The sequence below is a fragment of the Myotis myotis genome, unplaced genomic scaffold (genome assembly GCF_014108235.1).
Source record: "Myotis myotis isolate mMyoMyo1 unplaced genomic scaffold, mMyoMyo1.p scaffold_m19_p_1, whole genome shotgun sequence".
Lineage (NCBI taxonomy): Eukaryota > Metazoa > Chordata > Mammalia > Chiroptera > Vespertilionidae > Myotis > Myotis myotis.
In genome coordinates, this window is record NW_023416313.1 from 147,567,493 (window position 1) to 147,586,062 (window position 18,570).

Here is an 18,570-nt window from a genome sequence, read left to right on the forward strand (position 1 = left end):
CTGGATCTGTTTCTATTCATCAGTTTATGTTGTTCATTATAAACCACAAATGAGATCATGTGATATTTATCTTTCTCTGACTGGCTTATTTTGCTTAGCATAATACTCTCCAGCTCCATCCATGCTGTTGCAAATGGTAGGAGTTCCTTCCTTTTTACAGCAGCTTAGTATTCCATTGTGTAGATGTACCACAGGTTTTTAATCCACTCATTTGCTGATGGGCACTTAGGCTGTTTCCATATCTTAGCTATTGTAAATTGTGCTGCTATGAAAATAGGAGTGCATGTATCCTTTCTGATTGGTGTTTCTAGTTTCTTGGGATATATTCCTAGAAGTGGGATCACTGGGTCAAATGGAAGTTTTTTGAGGAAACTCCATACTGTTCTCCACAGTGGCTGCACCAGTCTGCATTCTCACCAGCAGTGCACAAAGGTTCCTTTTTCTCCACATCCTTGCCAGCATTTGTCGTTTGTTGATTTGTTGATGATAGCCATTCTGACAGGTGTGAGATGGTACCTCATTGTCGTTTTGATTTGCATCTCTCAGATGATTAGTGACTTTGCGCATGTTTTCATATGTCTCTTGGCCTTCCTTATGTCCTCTTTCAAAAAGTATCTACTTAGGTCAGTTGCCCATTTTTTGATTGGGTTGTTTATCTTCCTCTCAAAAACCGTTTTTAATATTTTTTTTATTGATTTCAGAGAGGAAGGGAGAGGGAAAGAGAGATAGAAACATCAATGATGAGAGAGAATCATTGGCTGCCTCCTGCACACTCCCTACCAGGGATCAAGCAACCCTGGCATGTGCCCTTGACAGGAATCAAACCCAAGACCCTTCAGTCCTCAGGCTGATGCTCTATCCACTGAGCCAAACCAGCTAGGGCGGCACACAGAATTTTGAACTGTCGTTCCTGTTTTTTTTCTAAGATGTCACTTTTAAAATATTTTTTCAATTTTTCTGTTTTCATCAGGCACAGTCAACTTGATGTTAATCTGTCTTTAACACATGCTAATTTCCCCTTTAATAAGGAAGCTCTGTGATAATTAGCAATTGCAGCTGCAAGAGGCGAAATTCCTCCCTGGAGAATAAAATGGGTGAGCTACTACGTCCAGAGTAAACATCAGAAATGGAGAAGCATAAAGCTGAATGTCCTGTATTCACATACATCCCGTAACTGTAGCTTAACCACTAGGTCTTGACCAGCAGCTTCCAAACAGGGGTGTGGGTAATGACCGCAATTTGCTGTATCCTCCGGTAATCTTTTTGTACAAATACAAACCGTTATTGTGAGATGGAACAGATTTGTCTCTTCATATCTGATGTTCTGGACGACTCTGGCCTTGACTCTCAGCCGCTCCAAGCCCCAGCTCCACTTTCTGCTGTGGGGCCAGCCTGCACTGCTTGGAGAATCTCGGGGTCCTAACCCCACCTCCCACCCACATGTGCACAGGGGCTATGACTTAGAGCAAGTTGTGATAAAATAGACTTACAGCAGTGCCCTAATCGAAAGTAACCTGGCGGGGGTCTCTACCTCTTGAGCATCTTCCCCCTGCCGTCACCCACGGCCCAGAGGTATGGGCTCCTAGACCACTGGCCTGGAATCAGCCTCTCTTTCCCTGATCCTCTGATCTTCTGCTCCCTGTGCCAGTCCTTTCAAGCACACAAATAAGCTCATCTGTGTGAGGCAGGGTACCTCAGTGCGCACCCAAATCTAGTACAGCCCACGGCTGCCCGGCTGGTTAGAGTATTTCCCCACCCCAGGAAGCATCCGGGCTCTTTCTCTCACCGCCATTGGATGATGCAGAAGGCCCAACCCCTTAGCCTAACCCCCAAACCACCCTGTTTCAACCCCCAGCCTCCATAAGCAAGTAGACTTAGGAGGGAGGAGGGAGCATCAGAAGATGCTGAACTTTGAGGGTCATGGATACCCACCGCTTTCAGAATCTCACAAAGCTATTGTCCTTTCCCCCAGGGTGGGGACGGTGGGTGGAGAATGGATATCCATGCCACATTTTCTGAGGATTCACAGTTCCTAAGGCCCATCTTTGGGTCCCTCAGTCCATGAACCTCAGGTTAAAAATCCCTGTTCTTGCCCTAGTTTGGCTCATCGGTTGGAGTGTCAGCCTGCAGAAGGAAGGGTCTCCGATTCGATTCTGGTCAAGGGCACATACCTCCGTTGCAGGCTCAATCCCCAGCCCTGGTCAGGAATGCAAGCGGGAGGCAACCAATCCATGTGTTTCTTTCACATTGATGTTTCTCTCTGTCTCTGTCTCTCCCCCTCCCTTCCACTCTCTCTAAAAATCAATGGAAAAGCCCTACCCAGTTTGGCTCAGTGGATAGAGCATCAGCCTGCGGAATGAAGGGTCCCAGGTTCAACTGCGATCAAGGGCACATGCCCGGATGGGGGCTCGATCCCCAGTAGGGGACGTGCAGGAGGCAGCCGATCAATGATTCTCTCTCATCATTGATGTTTCTATCTCTCTCTCCTTCTCCCTTCCTCTCTCAATAAAAATATTTTTTTAAAAATCAATGGAAAAAATATCCTCGGGTGAGGATTAACAACAACAACAAAACCCCTGCTCCACAGTGGACCTAGTCCCACAGAAAGTAGAGCGAAAAAAGCGGAACCGAGTTTCCAAACGCCCTTTCCCTTTTCAGCAAGCCAAACCTGGAAGCAGTGAAGAGCCGGGGTGGGGCAGGGAAGGATAGCCATCAGAACATTCTGGAATCATGATCTGAGGAGCGGAGGGGAGCTGTGTCCAGTCAGCAGTGGCCAGACAGAGGAAATGGAGTGTCTGGCTGCTAGCCATTCTTACCCTCTTTCCTACCGTCTGGATCTCTGGCCCATCCTGACCTCTGGTGGCTGCCCATGGGATGAGGCGAGAGATCTTCCCAAGCTCCTCCCTGCTCTACAGTCAAGGGGAAGCCAGCTAGTCCCAGCCCAACAGGAAGATGAACTCCCACCTTCACAGGTCCCCCCGCCCCCCCCCCCCCCCCCCCCCGCTAGGGCCCCAGGAGGTACAGCATGTTTCCTGGGGGTCCTTCAGGAGGGTTCACTCCACTGCAGTCACCAGATGCCTTTTCAATATAAGTGCAGCAATCAATCAACCGCATGTACATGAGAAAGCATTTTTTTTAACCTGTCAAGTTGGCAAAAGGGGTGTGTGTGTGTGTGTGTGTGTGTGTGTGTGTGTGTGTTGTTGTTGTTATTGTTACAACTGAAGATCAATGCAGGTCAGGGTGGTAAAAAGTGCAGCACAGGAAATATAGTCAATAACATTGCAGTAGCTGTGTATGCTGTCAGATGGATACTAGACTTATTGGGACATCCCTTCAGAAGTTACATACTATGCTGTACACCTAAAACTAATGTTGTATGTCAACTGTAATTTTAAAAATGTTTAATTTTTTAAATAAAAATTAAGCCCAGCCAGCGTGGCTCAGTGTTTGAGCATCAAACCAGGAGGTCACCGTCAGGGCACATGCCTACGTTTCGGGCTCAGTCCCCAGTGTGGGGTGTGCAGGAGGCAGCCAATCAGTGATTCTCTCTCATCATTGATGTTTCTCTCTCTCTCTCCCTCTCCCTTCCTCTCTGATATCAATAAAAATATTAAAAAAGAAAATAAATAATAAAAGGCAGGTCAGAACTCAGTAAGACTAGCTCTCTCTGCACATTGGTGAGAGTACAAATTTGTACACCCAATTCTGGAAGTGATTCTAGCAAAGTAAATCCAAAATCTTACAAAGTGTTTCTATCCTCTGACCCAGTAATTCTGCTGTTAAGAATCCAACTTCAAGACGTCAATAGACTGAAAGAGTGTTGTACCTGGAATTTGAAATAAATGGCAGAAAACAAGGTTAGCCAAAAGTGATCATTGCTGAAGCTAGGGAATGGGTACATGGGCGTTCTTTGCTCTATTTTTTTGTCTACTCTGGCATATGTTTGAAATTTCCATGATAAAACATTTTTTAAAGGAAAGCATCAGATATGCAAAGATTTGTATAAAAGACATCAATTTTTAATAGCAAAAACTGTGCCAATGGTATAAAAGTGCTATGCTAGAATGGTTAAACGAATTATGCTGCATCCAAATAGTGGAATATTATGTAGTTGTTTAAAAATTCAAGGATGTTTTAATGTCAGAAAAATGCTTACAGTGTAATGCAAAGTGAATAAGTAGGATACCAATTGTATATGCAACATTTAACTAATTATGTTAAATAAAAAGTACATAAAAGTGAAGACTATTTGAGAACACACTAAAGTTTTTTTTTATGCAGTGAGTCTATGGGTGATTTTTATTCTTAATATTGTGCTTTATTTTCCTAATTCTACAATGAGCATTTTACTTTTATAAATAGACTCAATAAGTTGCGTTTGTTAAAGTAATACTAACATAGGAATCTGATATATATATTCAAAACCAAAGACTGACATATATTAGCTGTGCAACACTGAGCAAATTAACTAACTTCTAGGTCTCAGAATCCTCAACTATAAAACTGGCATAATGCCATCATACTTTTCACGCCACCATTTACTGGGCATTTACTATGCACTAGGCAGGCACTATGCCGAGTGGTTAACTGCGCCCTCCCCCCCCCCCCCCCCGCCATCTATTATCCCACATATACTCTCACATGAGCATTTCAATCCTCACAATAAACTCTGGAGGAGCTTTTAGTATTCCCGCTTAAAAGTATACAAGCTGGCCCTAACCGGTTTGGCTCAGTGGCAGCATCAGCCTAAGGACTCAAGGGTCCCAGGTTCAATTCCGGTCAAGGGCATGTATCTTGGTTGGGGGCACATCCCCAGTAGGGGGTGTGAAGGAGGCAGCTGATTGATGTTTCTAACTCTCTATCCCTCTCCCTTCCTCTTTGTAAAAAATCAATAAAATATATTTTTTAAAAAGTATACAAACTGCAGCTCAGACAGTGCTCAGGCATAGGTGTGGCCATCTTTGAAAGCCCAGCTTACAGGTAGTGTTGTTGTGAGGACTGAGCGAAGGGATGTAGGTGGAGTGCCGCACACAGTGCCTGGCTCCAAGCACAGAGCTGCTCCATTTAATGTTGCCTACCTTTTCTATGACCCCTGGGCATTGGTAAATTGTAGCAAAACAAACCAACATACTCTCAGAAAAAGAAAGGTTCTGCCCAAAAAGAAGAGATTATAGCCCTGGTTGGGTGGCTAGGTTCGTTGGAGTGTCGGCTTGTACCCCAATGGGTTGTGAGTTTGATTCCCAGTCCTGGCATATTCCTAGGTTGTGAGTTTGATCCCTGGTCGGGCCACATACAGGAATCAACCAATCTGTGTCTCTCTCTCTCTCTCTCTCTCTCTCTCTCTCTCTCTCCCCCCCCTCTAAAAATCAATAAAAACATATCCTCAGGTGAGGATTTAAAACAAGAAGCCCTAGCCAGTTCTGCTCAGTGGATAGAGCATTGGCCCAGTCAAGGGCACGTACCTCTGTTGCAGGCTCAATCCCCAGACCCGGTTAGGGTGTGTGTGGGAGGCAACCAATCGATGTCTCTCACATCAATGTTTCTCTCTCTCTCTGTCTCTCCCTCTCCCTTCCACTGTCTTTAAAAATAATCTTCGGATGAGGATTAACAAAATAAAAGGAAGAGGAGGAGGGGGGAAGGGGGAGAGGGAGGGGGAAGGGGAGGGGGGGAGGAGGAGGAGGAGGAGGAGGAGGAGGAGGAGGAGGAGGAGGAGGAGGAAGGAGGAGGAGGAGGGAAAGGAGGAGGAGGAGAAGGAGATGGAGGAGAGATTATAGGACCTAGAGGAACACATTAAAGAGGAGCTGAGAGGCTACCTTACTCAGGGAGATATGGGGGGCTGGGACTGTGTGCTCCACAAGTTCCAACATAGTTCTGTCAGTTACTTATTCAGGGATTCATCAGACCCCCACACCTTGATTTGGAGCTGATAATTCACTGTAGAGTTACTCTACCAACAAGGCATCACTCCCACCTTCCACTTACCCTGCCACCCTTCCTGCCTAAAGAACAGGGCACACCTAACCGGTTTTTGGCTCAGTGGATAGAGCATAGGCCCCGTGAACTGAAGGGTCCCAGTTCGATTCTGGTCAAGGGCATGTACTTTGGTTGCAGGCTTCATCTCCAGTGGGGGGTGTGCAGCAGGCAGTCGATTGCTGTTTCTCATCAGTGCTTCTCTCTATCCCTCTCCATTCCTCTCTGTGATATCAATACAAATATATATATATTTTTTAAAAGGCACAGGTCTCGCCGAAACCGGTTTGGCTCAGTGGATGGAGCGTCGGCCTGCGGACTGAGGGGTCCCGGGTTCGATTCCGGTCAGGGGCATGTGCCTGGGTTGCGGGCACATCCCCAGTGGGGAGTGTGCAGGAGGCAGCTGGTCGATGTTTCTCTCTCATCGATGTTTCTAGCTCTCTATCTCTCTCCTTTCCTCTCTGTAAAAACTCAATAAAATATAAAAAAAATAAAATAAAATAAAATAAAATAAAAGGCACAGGTCTCATCAGGCCGATAGACTGATCCTATTTTTTTTCTTTGTTTTCCCTTTTATTGGAGAAAAGCAGAATATTAAGGGCTGGACAAGACAAGGCACTGTGTGAAGAAGGAAGGCTTGAACACCTAGGGGTAAGTGATGTGAAGCAGCTTGGCCTGTCCCAGAATGCCCTCGGATTCATCTTAAATGCCTCTTGCCCTGAGGAGCCAGCCTAAGTTAGGTTGCATCCTTGTGCCCTATTTCCAGCCCTTGAACCCATCACAGCACTAACTGCATTAGAATTGCTTGTTAGTTGTCTGCCTTCTCTACCAGACAGTAAACTCCTTGAGAGCAAGCACCAGTGTTCACCACTGTATCTTTCTAGCTCCTGGCAATGTGCCTGGTACACAGTAAACTGCGTCAATGTTTGAGGAAGGAAGGAAGGAAGGAAGGAAGGAAGGAAGGAAGGAGGGAGGGAGGGAGGGAGGGAGGGAGGGAGGGAGGGAGGGAGGGAGGGAGGAAGGAAGCCGGCCAAATGGACCCATAGCTGCCTTGTTTCACACTCAGCACTAAGATGTAGTCCCAGCCCTAGAGCAGCGGTTCTCAACCTGTGGGTCGCGACCCCTTTGGGGGTCAAACGACCCTTTCACAGGGGTCGCCTAAGACCATCGGAAAACACATATACAATTACATATTGTTTTTGTGATTCATCACTATGCTTTAATTATGTTCAATTTGTAACGATGAAATTGGGGGTCAGCACAACATGAGGAACTGTTTTAAAAGGTCGCGGCATTAGGAAGGTTGAGAACCACTGCCCTAGAGGCTTGAAATGTACATGTTTCTCCAACCGCATATCCACCTTTAGGAAAACAAATGTAAGGGAAAATCCTGTTGGTTCCAAACCTCATGCTCTTTATTTTACCAAAGTATTAAAAATGGAGCTCCTGAATCCAAGGGAGGTTCTCGAGCACACAGAATTCTGGGAGGGATTATGGGACTGAAAAGGTCTGAAGTCTAGTGTTCTGATCCTAGCTCTGCCACCTCTGCTGTGTGACCTCCGGTGAGTGACTTCCCCCTCTGGGCCTCAGTTCGCTTCTCTGTAAAATGGGGTGACCTTGTATGAAAATAAAGACAATTGAGTGCGCTTGACTATGTGTGCGGTTGGGTGTGACTGGACAGTGTCCTCTTCCTAGATGCTTAGGGGCAGCCGAGGGGCAGGGAAGACAGCATGTGCCTATTCCAGCTGTGAACAGTGAGGCCCACGATGCACCACCCTTCTGGAAAGTGGTCAGGGAGGGGTTGTAGGCTGCAGGGGACCTCGCGTCAGTAAGGGCCCCCCGAAACATGCCTTCGTGCCTTTGCCTCTAGGTTTGCGAAGAGAGAAGACTCTGAAGCCCCAGTACCTTCAAGGCACCACCAAGCGTGGCCCCCTGTTCCCTATTCAAAAACAATACACTCTCACGCCAGCCCTCCCCCTTCGGAAGGACTGCCCACGAGAAATAGCTGGTGGGGGTGAAGAACGTCGAGGTCTGGAAAAGCACTGGTGGAGCCAGGCTTCCTGGCAGGGCCCCATTTCAAGTTTCCCCAGCAAGTGCTGTGGGGGAGCCCCCTGGCCCCCCTGCAGTGGTTTCTTAGGGAGGACGGTGGACTTGGTGGACACAGACATCAGCGGTTTCCTGGCTTCAGCCAAGCAGCTGGCGGGTTCAGCCTTCTCCCCAGAGCCCCACACCACCGCTGCCAGCCCTCCAGCCTCTGCTCAGGCCCTTCCTGCTGGGTTCTATGCTTCCCCACCCGCCCTTCCCTGCAGCGCTTTCCCTCTCCCTTCACAACCCTTATTTCTCTCTCTCTCTCTCTCTCTCTCTCTCTCTCTCTCTCTCTCTCTCTCTCTCTATATATATATATATATATGTAATTTTTTCTTTTTCTCCCTCCTCCTTCTCCTCCCTCGCTTCTCTCCTCCTTGCCATCCTTCACCAGCCCCAGAACGGGTCTCCCTCCCTTCCTCTCTCCGCCTGTACCCCCCCCTCTTCAGCTCTCACCCCTGCACCTCTCCCTTTGTATTCCTCTGGCCCTCTCCGAGCCTTGCCAGCATCTCTCCTCCCCCGCCGGGCTTCGGCCTCCCCCCAGCCTCCCCATCTCCAGCTAGTCTCCTCCCCCTTACTCCTCTCCCCTCTCCTCGGCCTCGCCCCACCGCCTGCCAGACTCCCAGGGGGTTTTCCCACCGTGGGGGTCTCTGTGCCTCTCATTCTAGGGTCTACCTGCCCCCTCCTCGCGGCAGGTTTATCAGGCAGCCATCCTTTTCTGCCTGTGCATCTCCTACCACCGCTGTCGTCGCCACTGTCTCTTCTTCTATCTCCTCTCCCCACCCTCTCCTCGCCTCTCTTCTCCCTGCCCCTTTAAATCTGCCTGGCCCAGCCTCCCCCGTGATGCTGGGATGGAGCAAACATTGATTTGTGCTGGGATGGAATCGGAATTTTGATATTTTTTCCCTCTCCCAACCATAAGAAGAAAAAAACATAAAAACACCCCTTCTTCGTAGCCCCCTCTCCCTTCCCACCCAGCTCCTCTTCCCTATCTCCATCCGAGGCAGAATTTTTCCCCTACACTGTTCTCCCCCCTTCCCTCGCCACTACCTCACCCCCCCCCCACACACACACACACACACACCCCGCCTGGTCTTCCAGCTGGGCTCCCCCACCTTTGCTCTCTGGGTTGGAGCAGCCGCTCCGGAAGGGGAGGGGGCTTGGTTTGCCCCGGCGAGGTCGGAGTGGAGGTATCCAGCCATGGACGCCGTGCCTGGGAGGCAGCCTGAGCCCCAGCCCACATGGTGAGTAACCTACCCACTCCCTCCTGCCTGCCTGCCCACCCCCACCCTCGCGCCTGCCCCGAAGAGCCTCCCCATCCCTATCCTTTCCCCCACCAAACCCTCTGCCCACCTTGCTCAGATCTCCGCTACATTTCCCCCTTTGCCTGGAAGCCAGAGAACGAGGCAGATAGGTCCTGACAGCAGCCGAGAAAGCGTATGGCCTCAGACTCTGCCCAGCCCCCTCTCAGGACCCTCCTCCCCAAAACTGCCATCCACACTGGACACGTTGGGGGTCTAGATTGGAGAAGTGGGACTCCCGCTTGGGGTTGGGACCCAAAGTCATGGGAGGGGTCCTCTACAAGAATAGAGAGGCGAGGGAGCCCCTGTGCCTCCAACGCTTAGAGCTGCTGTAAGATGCTACCGAAGGTGGGGGGTTGGGGGCGGTGCTAATGCCCCCGAGCCACTGGGCCAAGGAGCCGCGGGCAAAGAGGAGGGGCCTCGCTCACCACCTCCCCCCCTCTTTCTCCGCAGCCACTCAGGATGAGGGTCCGGCCCTGCCAGCCCGCGCTGGGGCCCCCCCGCCCGGCCCCAGTCTAACTGCCCCCGCCCCCAGGCCTCGCCCGGCTCCCAGGCCCCCAGCCGGCTCTCCAGCCCCAGGATGCGCTGAGCCGCCGGGGGGCTGAGGCCGCGCCAACTACATGCATGTCCCCCGGGGGCAAGTTCGACTTTGACGACGGGGGCTGCTACGTGGGGGGCTGGGAGGCGGGGCGGGCACATGGCTACGGCGTGTGCACCGGGCCCGGCGCCCAGGGCGAGTACAGCGGCTGCTGGGCGCACGGCTTCGAGTCACTGGGCGTCTTCACGGGGCCCGGCGGACACAGCTACCAGGGCCACTGGCAGCAGGGCAAGCGTGAAGGGCTGGGCGTGGAGCGCAAGAGCCGCTGGACGTACCGCGGCGAGTGGCTGGGCGGGCTGAAGGGGCGCAGCGGCGTGTGGGAGAGCGCGTCCGGCCTGCGCTACGCCGGGCTCTGGAAGGACGGCTTCCAGGACGGCTACGGCACCGAGACCTACTCCGACGGAGGTGCGGGCCCGGCCCCTGCTGTCTGTCTGCTCGTCCGCGCCTCCCAGTCGGGCTGGCCCGCGTATGCCTTTCCCTGCCATAGCTCCCTCACCCCATGCCCTGCTCTCTCCCCATCCCCATCCCCATCCCCATCCGCATCCCCATCCCCATCCCCATCCCCATCGACATGCACTCCTGCGCCCATCTCTCTGCCCGCTCCTCCCCCGATGGCACACGCCTTACTCGTTTGTCAGCCCCCTGCCTGCTTTTCCCTGTCCCCAGTCTACCTGTTCCTCGCTCTCCCCCGCCCCCCTGCGTCTACTCGACCCTCACACACCCCACCTGCCAGCCCCTGCCCCTCCTCTCTGCCGGTCCCTCTGCACCTCCCCTCTCCACCTACCTGTCCCTAACACCTCTGCTCGGCCTGTCCCCTCGCATTTCCTCGCTCGGCTTGCCCCTCCTCGGCCTGTTTGCTTGTCACATGGCTGCCTCATACACTCCGTCAGCCTGTCCCTTACACCCTCCGACTGTCTGTCCTCCACACGCCACAGCCTGCCTGCGCCTCTCCCTTTCCCTCATCTACCTGCACTGCCCAAATTCACACCTCTGCTGCTTGTGGCTTTCCCACACCTTCCGACCCAACCTGGCCTGTCCCCAGCCCTATGCCTTTCCCTGACTTCCACGCTAAGGCTTCCGGGGGTGCCGGGGGCCTGGGGTCCAAGGAGCAGCAGGTCCTGATTCTTTCTCCCCCTCCTGCCCCGCCCGCAGGCACCTACCAGGGCCAGTGGCAGGCCGGGAAGCGCCACGGCTACGGGGTGCGCCAGAGCGTACCCTACCATCAGGCGGCGCTGCTGCGCTCACCCCGCCGCACCTCTCTGGACTCCGGCCACAGCGACCCCCCGACGCCGCCCCCGCCCCTGCCCCTTCTCGGCGACGAGGGTGGCAGCCCGGCCTCCGGCTCTCGGGGCGGCTTCGTGCTAGCCGGGCCGGGGGACGCTGACCGCGCGTCCTCCCGCAAGCGCACCCCCGTAGCCGGCGGCTTCTTCCGCCGCTCGCTGCTGCTTAGCGGGCTCCGCGCGGGCGGGCGCCGCAGCTCCTTGGGCAGCAAGCGAGGCTCCCTGCGTAGCGAGGTGAGCAGCGAGGTGGGCAGTACAGGGCCCCCGGGCTCTGAGGCCAGCGGGTCCCTGGCCCCAGCGCCGCCCGCCCTCATCGAGGGCTCGGCCACTGAGGTGTATGCGGGCGAATGGCGCGCGGACCGGCGCAGCGGCTACGGCGTGAGCCAACGCTCCAACGGGCTTCGCTACGAGGGCGAGTGGCTGGGCAACCGGCGGCACGGCTACGGGCGCACCACCCGCCCCGACGGCTCGCGTGAAGAGGGCAAGTACAAGCGCAACAGGCTGGTGCACGGGGGGCGCGTGCGCAGCCTCCTGCCTCTGGCCCTTCGGCGGGGCAAAGTCAAGGAGAAGGTGGACCGGGCCGTCGAGGGCGCCCGTCGAGCAGTGAGTGCTGCCCGCCAGCGCCAGGAGATTGCCGCTGCCAGGTGGGCATCGGGTGCAGAGGCCAAAGCTGGGCCAAGGGGAGAAGGTACCCTGGGGACAGGGGAGGGGGTTGGTGCCTAAAGGAGGACCCAGACACGCGGCCTCGGGCCTAGTGGGGAAGAGCAGGCCTAGGGCCAGGCAGTTGTAGCGCTGCTACAGGTGGATGTAGGTGTAACTGTGGGTGGCTGGGTATTTGAGGGAAGCAGTATTAGAATGTGAGTGTGTCTCAGTGTCCTTTGTGGGGCCATGTGTCATAGTGTGTGGGATTAGCAACGAGCACTGCCTTGTGCAGGCCCAGAAACCTCTTAGAACTCAGATATGCCCCTAGTCTTCCTCTCCTTGCACCTAATCTAGCCTTCAGCCTGGGGAGCAGCAGCCCTGGGCAAGGAGACAGAGCGGGCATTCCTAACCACAGTTCAGCCTGCCCACAGGCCCATAGCATTTCAGCCCTGGGGCCTTGGGCTGACTTATCCACCTAAAAGGACCGTATTTTCCAAGTGCCTCTCAGCTGTGCCTCCTCTGCCTCCTGTTCTTTACCCACTGATAAAGATTTGGAGGGAGGAGGCTTGCTGGTAAATGAAATTTTTTTTCTGCAAATCAGATTACATTTTCATCCCTCAGGAACCTTGTTATTTAAAGCAGAGCTGTCTGGTATAATGTAAGGCAAATACATGATTTTAAATCTTCTAGTAACCATATGAAAAAATAAAAAGAAACAGATTAGGTGCACTTGAATAATATGTTTTTATTTAAACCAGTACATCCAAAATATTGCCACTTGAAACCATGGTCAATATGTAATTAGAAATGAGATATTTTACATCCCCTCCTTTTTTTTTTTTTTTTTAACTAAATCTTTGACATCTAGTATGTATTTTACACCTATAGCACATCATTTCAATTCAGGTTAGCCATGTTTTAAGGGTTTAATAGCTACAGATGACTTGTGATGCCTGGAGTAGGTAGCCAGATCTAAAGAGAGCCAAACATTCATTTGTAATGAAATCCACAGGCCCCTGACTTATGCAACTCACACATATGAATTTTTTATATTAGATCTTATTTAAAGGGGAGGGCACAGCTGAAGGATTTTGTTTAATATTGAGACTGATTCAGAGGATCAGAGATCAAGATATGTCTAAATATACTTCAGTGGATTTGTATAATGGGTGACAAGGGATGTGTGTGTACATGTCATATCCACGCTAGATGCCTGAGCCAGAGAATGTCTATCTGTATACATGTGTCAGCATCTGGAAGGTTCGAGTCCAGGGCCTTAAGCCAGGGGAGGGGGAAGGCAGAGCACCAGGGAGCACTTTAGGCTAGTTGGGGAGTGGGCATGTGCAGGGAAAACAAATGGATCTCAATAGCTGGAAGATCAAGCAGTGGGAGGAGGCTGGTTGGTCTCCCCAGCAACAGGCCTGGCAAACCTGATTGGCTGTGAGCTGCCATGGAAACAGCAGAGCCTTAGCAGCAAATGCCTTTGCCAGGTAGCCTGAGCCTGGCCTGATGCCTAAGCACAGACTGGGTCTACTGCCTGGACTTGATCATCCACACCCTCCCCACTCAAAAACATAGTCAGTATTGTCGGTTTTTTGTTTGTTTGTTTGTTTTTTACCACCAACAGAACTCAATGTATCTCAAGACTAGGATCCTCATCCCCTGCCCTAAACCCTAAGACCAGCTCAGTTTTAGGAAAGGACTGGTCATATAGAGTCTGAAAGCCCTAAGATGGAAAAATAGCATTATCTGAGGTCCCTCCAAGCAGGCTCTTACGGTCCTTGACCCACCAGGTTTGATGGGAGGAGGCTGACCATATTTTCCAAGGTATAGGCAGAGCAGGTGGACCTAAGTCTGCAGTGGACACCACCATCCTTCTCCCTACCCCCATACTTAGACTGTCTTCCTAGACCAGATTAAAGGGGCCTGGGGCCAGAGGGAATCATGGGTCTTGATCCATTCAAGCCCGTGGCAAGTATATCAGTCAGAATTACAGAACTAATTTAATGATTACAAGGCATCTACCATTAACAACAGAGGGTGAAAGGGAAGGGAAAATTTTAAAAAGTGTCTGCTATCAGAGAGAGAACTGGGAAACAACAGCAGGGAAAAGATTGATAATGCTTCAAGGTAACCTGTCCCTAAGGAGCAGGGCAGGATGGGAGGCAGTCTGTAGAAGGGAGACCAGGAGCTTACCCAGAAGGTAGAATGTCCCAGTGGTGAGAAAGCATGCCTGTTGGCAGGGGGAGAGAATAGAAAATAGCAAAAGGGGGGACCCACCCTTACTCCACTTCCAGAGTTCAGAAAGGATGAGATGGGGCAGGGGGCGGTGGCAGTGAGGAAGCAGAGAACAATGTAATAAGTGAAGAGGCTGAGGAAAAGCAAGATGTGAGATTCTCATGTCAGGAAATCTGCAAAGAGAGGCAGGATTCAGTAAGGGCTAGCGGCGGAGGGGGAGGGAGGCAAAGGCTCCTAACACGGGGAGAGGGTGGCTTAGAGCAGGGGTCGCCAACCGGTGGTCCGCGGACCACTGGTGGTCGGTGAGGTCCGAAAGGTTGGCGACCACTGGCTTAGAGTAAGGGCTAGGTTGGGGGAGGGCAACGCTGTCAGAAGGGCAGATTGAGGTACAGAAAACATCCTGGACCCCACAAAAAGCTGTGTGATCCCAGGGAGGGTGAGAGGAGTTGATAACAACAGGAGGGGCCAACAGTGAAGAGGGCAGGCAGGCCTAGCTTATAAGCACCAAGCCGGTGGGACTGCAGAGGGATGTGCGAAAAGAGTAAGGTCTCCATTCTTAATAGGAAGGGAGCAGGACAGGAATGGAATACTGTAATAGGGTTGAGGGCAGCAGAGTAGGGCCTGGCCTGGCCTGTAGCTTGAAGAACGGAAGTGTCACTACAGGATGTGATGGTGGAAGGGTGTGAGAGGACCAGGAGAGTGTGAGGACAGGAGGCACAGCCCAGGTCTAGGAGAGGAAACCAAAGGGCCGCTGACCTTCGGGACAGGGGATGTGCTGTGGTGGGGACTGGGCTGGGGGCTGGAACGTCTGAGCAGATCTGCTAAAACCATGTCCCTGGAACCTGACAGGGCAGCAGACGCCCTTCTCAAGGCAGTAGCAGCCAGCAGTGTTGCTGAGAAGGCTGTGGAGGCTGCTCGAATGGCCAAACTGATAGCCCAGGACCTGCAACCCATGTTAGAGGCCCCAGGTGAGGCATGGGCAGCTGGGGGCGGGAGTGGGCCCCCTGGGGAGCTGGGTGGTGGGTTGGGGGGAAGGGGAAGGGAATCCCCACAGGAGGCTGGGGATGGGAAAGCCAAGATAGGAGGGTTTGAGAGGACAGAGGGTGGCAGGGTAGGGAATAGAACTGAGAATTGATGAAACAGGGTAATACGGACAAGGAGTTGGGTCTTGCGATGATTGGCTGTAAGTTTGGGGATACCAAAGTCCTGGGAGGTGTCCGGTTGGAGGGATAAAGCAGTAGCTTTTGCAGTCCAAGGCAGGTTAGCCCCTCTGATTCTTAGCTGTCCCTGCCCCAGGCCGCAGACCCAGGCAGGACTCAGAAGGTTCCGACACAGAGCCCTTGGATGAGGACAGCCCTGGGGTGTACGAGAACGGACTGACCCCCTCAGAGGGCTCCCCTGAACTGCCCAGCAGTCCTGCCTCCTGCCGCCAACCCTGGCGACCCCCAGCCTGCCGGAACCCACTGCCTCCTGGAGGGGACCGGGGTCCCTTCTCCAGCCCTAAAACTTGGCCTGAGGAGTGGGGGGGCCCGGGTGAGCGGGCAGAGGAACTAGCTGGCTATGAGGCCGAGGATGAGGCTGGGATCCAGGGCCCAGGACCCCGAGACGGTTCCCCACTCCTTGGACGCTGCAGTGACAGTTCCGGAAGTCTTCGCGAGGAGGAGGGGGAAGATGAAGAGCCCCTGCCCCTCATAAGGACCCTAGGGGCCTCACAGCCTGGGCCCCTGGCCACACCAGTCCTGAGGGGCCCCTCCTCAAGGGGTCCTGAAGCTGGGTGCCTGATGGAAGAGCGTGAGGAGCCAGCTGCCACCGAGAGGCCAGCCCAGCCGGTGAGACACACCTTCACCCCGCCTTGTGCCCTCTGAGTCTCACTCCTTTCTGCCCCTCTTCTCCGCAAAGCCTTGCCTCTCCTCCTTTCCAGTCCTCCCTCTGATCCCGGAGGATTTGGATTTGGATTCAGCTTTCTCTGTGCCTGCCCAGTCTTACACCATATCCTCCCTCAAAAATACTGAAAAACGTGAGAGCTGGCAGAAACCTTAGAGACCTTCATGCCCAACTCCCTCTTTTGACAGAAAGGGAAACTGAGTCACAGAGCACTTAAAGTAACTAGCCCAAGGTTACCAATGAATAATTAACGGTGGAGCCAGAACGTCTTTCCCTGTTCTCCTTCCATGTCATTTCCAGCTCCCAGTTTCCTACTCCACCCCCACCCCACCTCCACACTTTCTCTCTTTGGTGCCCAGAAATAAAAAAGGAAAAGTTTGTTCCCTCCCTACCCCAATTCTCCCTCCCTCTTCTGGGAAGAAGGGAAATAGGAAAGAAGGCAGAAAACTAGGAGGGGTGGAGTTTCCCCTGAACCCTCTGCTCTGATTGGACTCCAGGCCTTCTGTTTCCTAGCAACCACATCCTCATCCCTTTCTGCTTTACTGCAGTACCAGCTGCTGCTGCCAATGTATGCTACTAAGGCCAGACACCTTCTGCCTGGGCCATGTGACATGCTGGTGGGAGTAGAGTGGAAGGAGGAGGGAGGAAGGGTTATTCCTGACTTAAAGGAGCCAGAGGGAAGGGGAGGCCCTGGCTGGGAGAAGAGGAGTGTTTTGTAATCCAAGACAAAGTTGGTGATCCCCATGCTCTGGCCTCTAAGGAGAGGTGTCTGGGATCCTTCTGCTTTGCCACCTTGGCCAGGGCAGGAAGGTGAGACCCGTCACTGGACCTGGTGCTCAGGGACTGAGCCTGCATTTTCCCTGTCTCTCTAGGGAGCTGCCAACCCCCTGGTGGTGGGAGCCGTGGCCCTCCTGGACCTCAGCCTGGCGTTCCTGTTCTCCCAGCTCCTCACCTAAGGCTCCTGCCTGGCCTAATTCTGGCTTCGGTTGCTGCCTCTTCACTCCTTTGATCTGCCTTTTTTTTTTCTTCTCCTCCTCCTGCTTGTGTTTTCTCCTTTCTTTCTTTTTTCTCTTCTCCCTTTCCTTTTGTTTCCCTTTGTTTTTGTCTCTTGCTTTTCCTTTCCTGCTCTCCTTTCAGATTCTCTCATTTATTCTGGATCTGTCTCTGTCTTCCTCGCTCCCTTTCGCACCCCAACTCTTTCTTTCTCTAGATTGTTTACATATGAAGGGCTTTTCTTGCTCAGAGTTGCTCTCTTCTCTGAGACACACAAATCTAAGTCAGACCATTGCCCCACACCCTGCCCATCTTTTCTTTAGACCTGAACTTGGATGAGGGTGGGGTTTTGGTGTCCTGAGGAGTCTCCTGGAAGGTGAGTGGAAAGGAGGAAGAAAATGGAGGAGTGACTACACTGGTCAAGGCACTGGTCGAGCTCTGTGGCTCCCTAACCCAGGGCCCTGTTGCCCCTCTGAGGCCTAGTGAAAAAGCTGGAGGAGGTACAGTCACCATCTCTGACTTTGGAGGATCCTATCTCCCCTCCAAGCACTGAGATAGGTTCTTCCCTAATCCCATCCTTCCCTGAAAAAGAGATATGAAGGGAAATAAAGAGGGAAGACTCTTAGCATCTCCCACTTTCTTTCCTCAACTGCCAGCCCCTCATCCAACCCCCTAGGGTGGCATACCATGTCAAGAGCAATGTGTAAAGGAAAGAAAGAGCCCAATGCAGCCAAGTCCACCCACTGACCTCTCCCACCCTTCTCTCTCCCCTAAGAATTTATTTGGTTGGTCTGGACTCACTTGTGGCCTTTGATTAAATTTCTAAGGGGCCTGAAGAAGACATTCCTCCTGCAGAGGGTTAGAGGCACTTGAACAAGGACACCACTCCCCAACTCTGGCAGTTGTGTTGGGGGAGGCAGTTTTGGGGAATGGAACCCGACCAGTTAGTTGACAGGAACTCACAGGGCAGCGAAAGTTGTGACAAGCTTAATCTCTAAGTGGGTTATATCTCTTCCCGCATCATATCAGAATCTTGTGAAATGGGTAAACAGAAAAAGGGGATCACTGGAAGCCGATGTATCATACACTTTCCAGGCAGGGCAGAGGTGGGCGGAGAGCCCTGTTTGAGGTTGTGGCTGATCCCTGGTACTAACTTTCCCCTGGGGGCAGGAAGCCCTAGGAAGAGGGGACTGTAAGGTCCCCAGGGGATCTTTCCTCCCTCCCCTGCATGAGGCAGAGGCAAGCTGCCTGCCAAACCCCTCCCTCAAGGAATGGCCTTGCCTGGGAATGCCCACCACACACACACACACACACACACACACACACACACACACACACACCCTCTTCTTTTTTTCTAGTCAAACTCTGTTTACTCCTTGGCCTGCCACCTTCCTTCCTCCCCTCTCAGCCTTTACTTCTGATTTCTATTTCATGGAATTTGGGATTGAAGTTAAACTACAACAGTGCCGCCAACACCAAGTCTTGCAGGAAAAAAAAAATACAAAGAAATTTAACAAAAAAAAAATATATTAATAAAAAAGTTCAAAAAAGGGGGGACTGTCATCTCCTTTGGGGTGCG

General features: G+C 52.5%; 1 protein-coding gene across 1 annotated transcript; it reads left to right on the top strand.

The window, feature by feature from the left end:
* The first annotated feature begins 9,976 nt into the window (after window positions 1-9,976).
* On the top strand, window positions 9,977-18,542 carry JPH4 (junctophilin 4). Its single transcript, XM_036355247.1, is given in 6 exon segments — window positions 9,977-9,987; window positions 9,989-10,359; window positions 11,107-11,878; window positions 14,964-15,082; window positions 15,411-15,943; window positions 16,871-18,542. Coding segments are annotated over 6 exon segments (1,890 nt in total). The 3' UTR covers window positions 16,955-18,542.
* The last annotated feature ends 28 nt before the right edge of the window (window positions 18,543-18,570 follow it).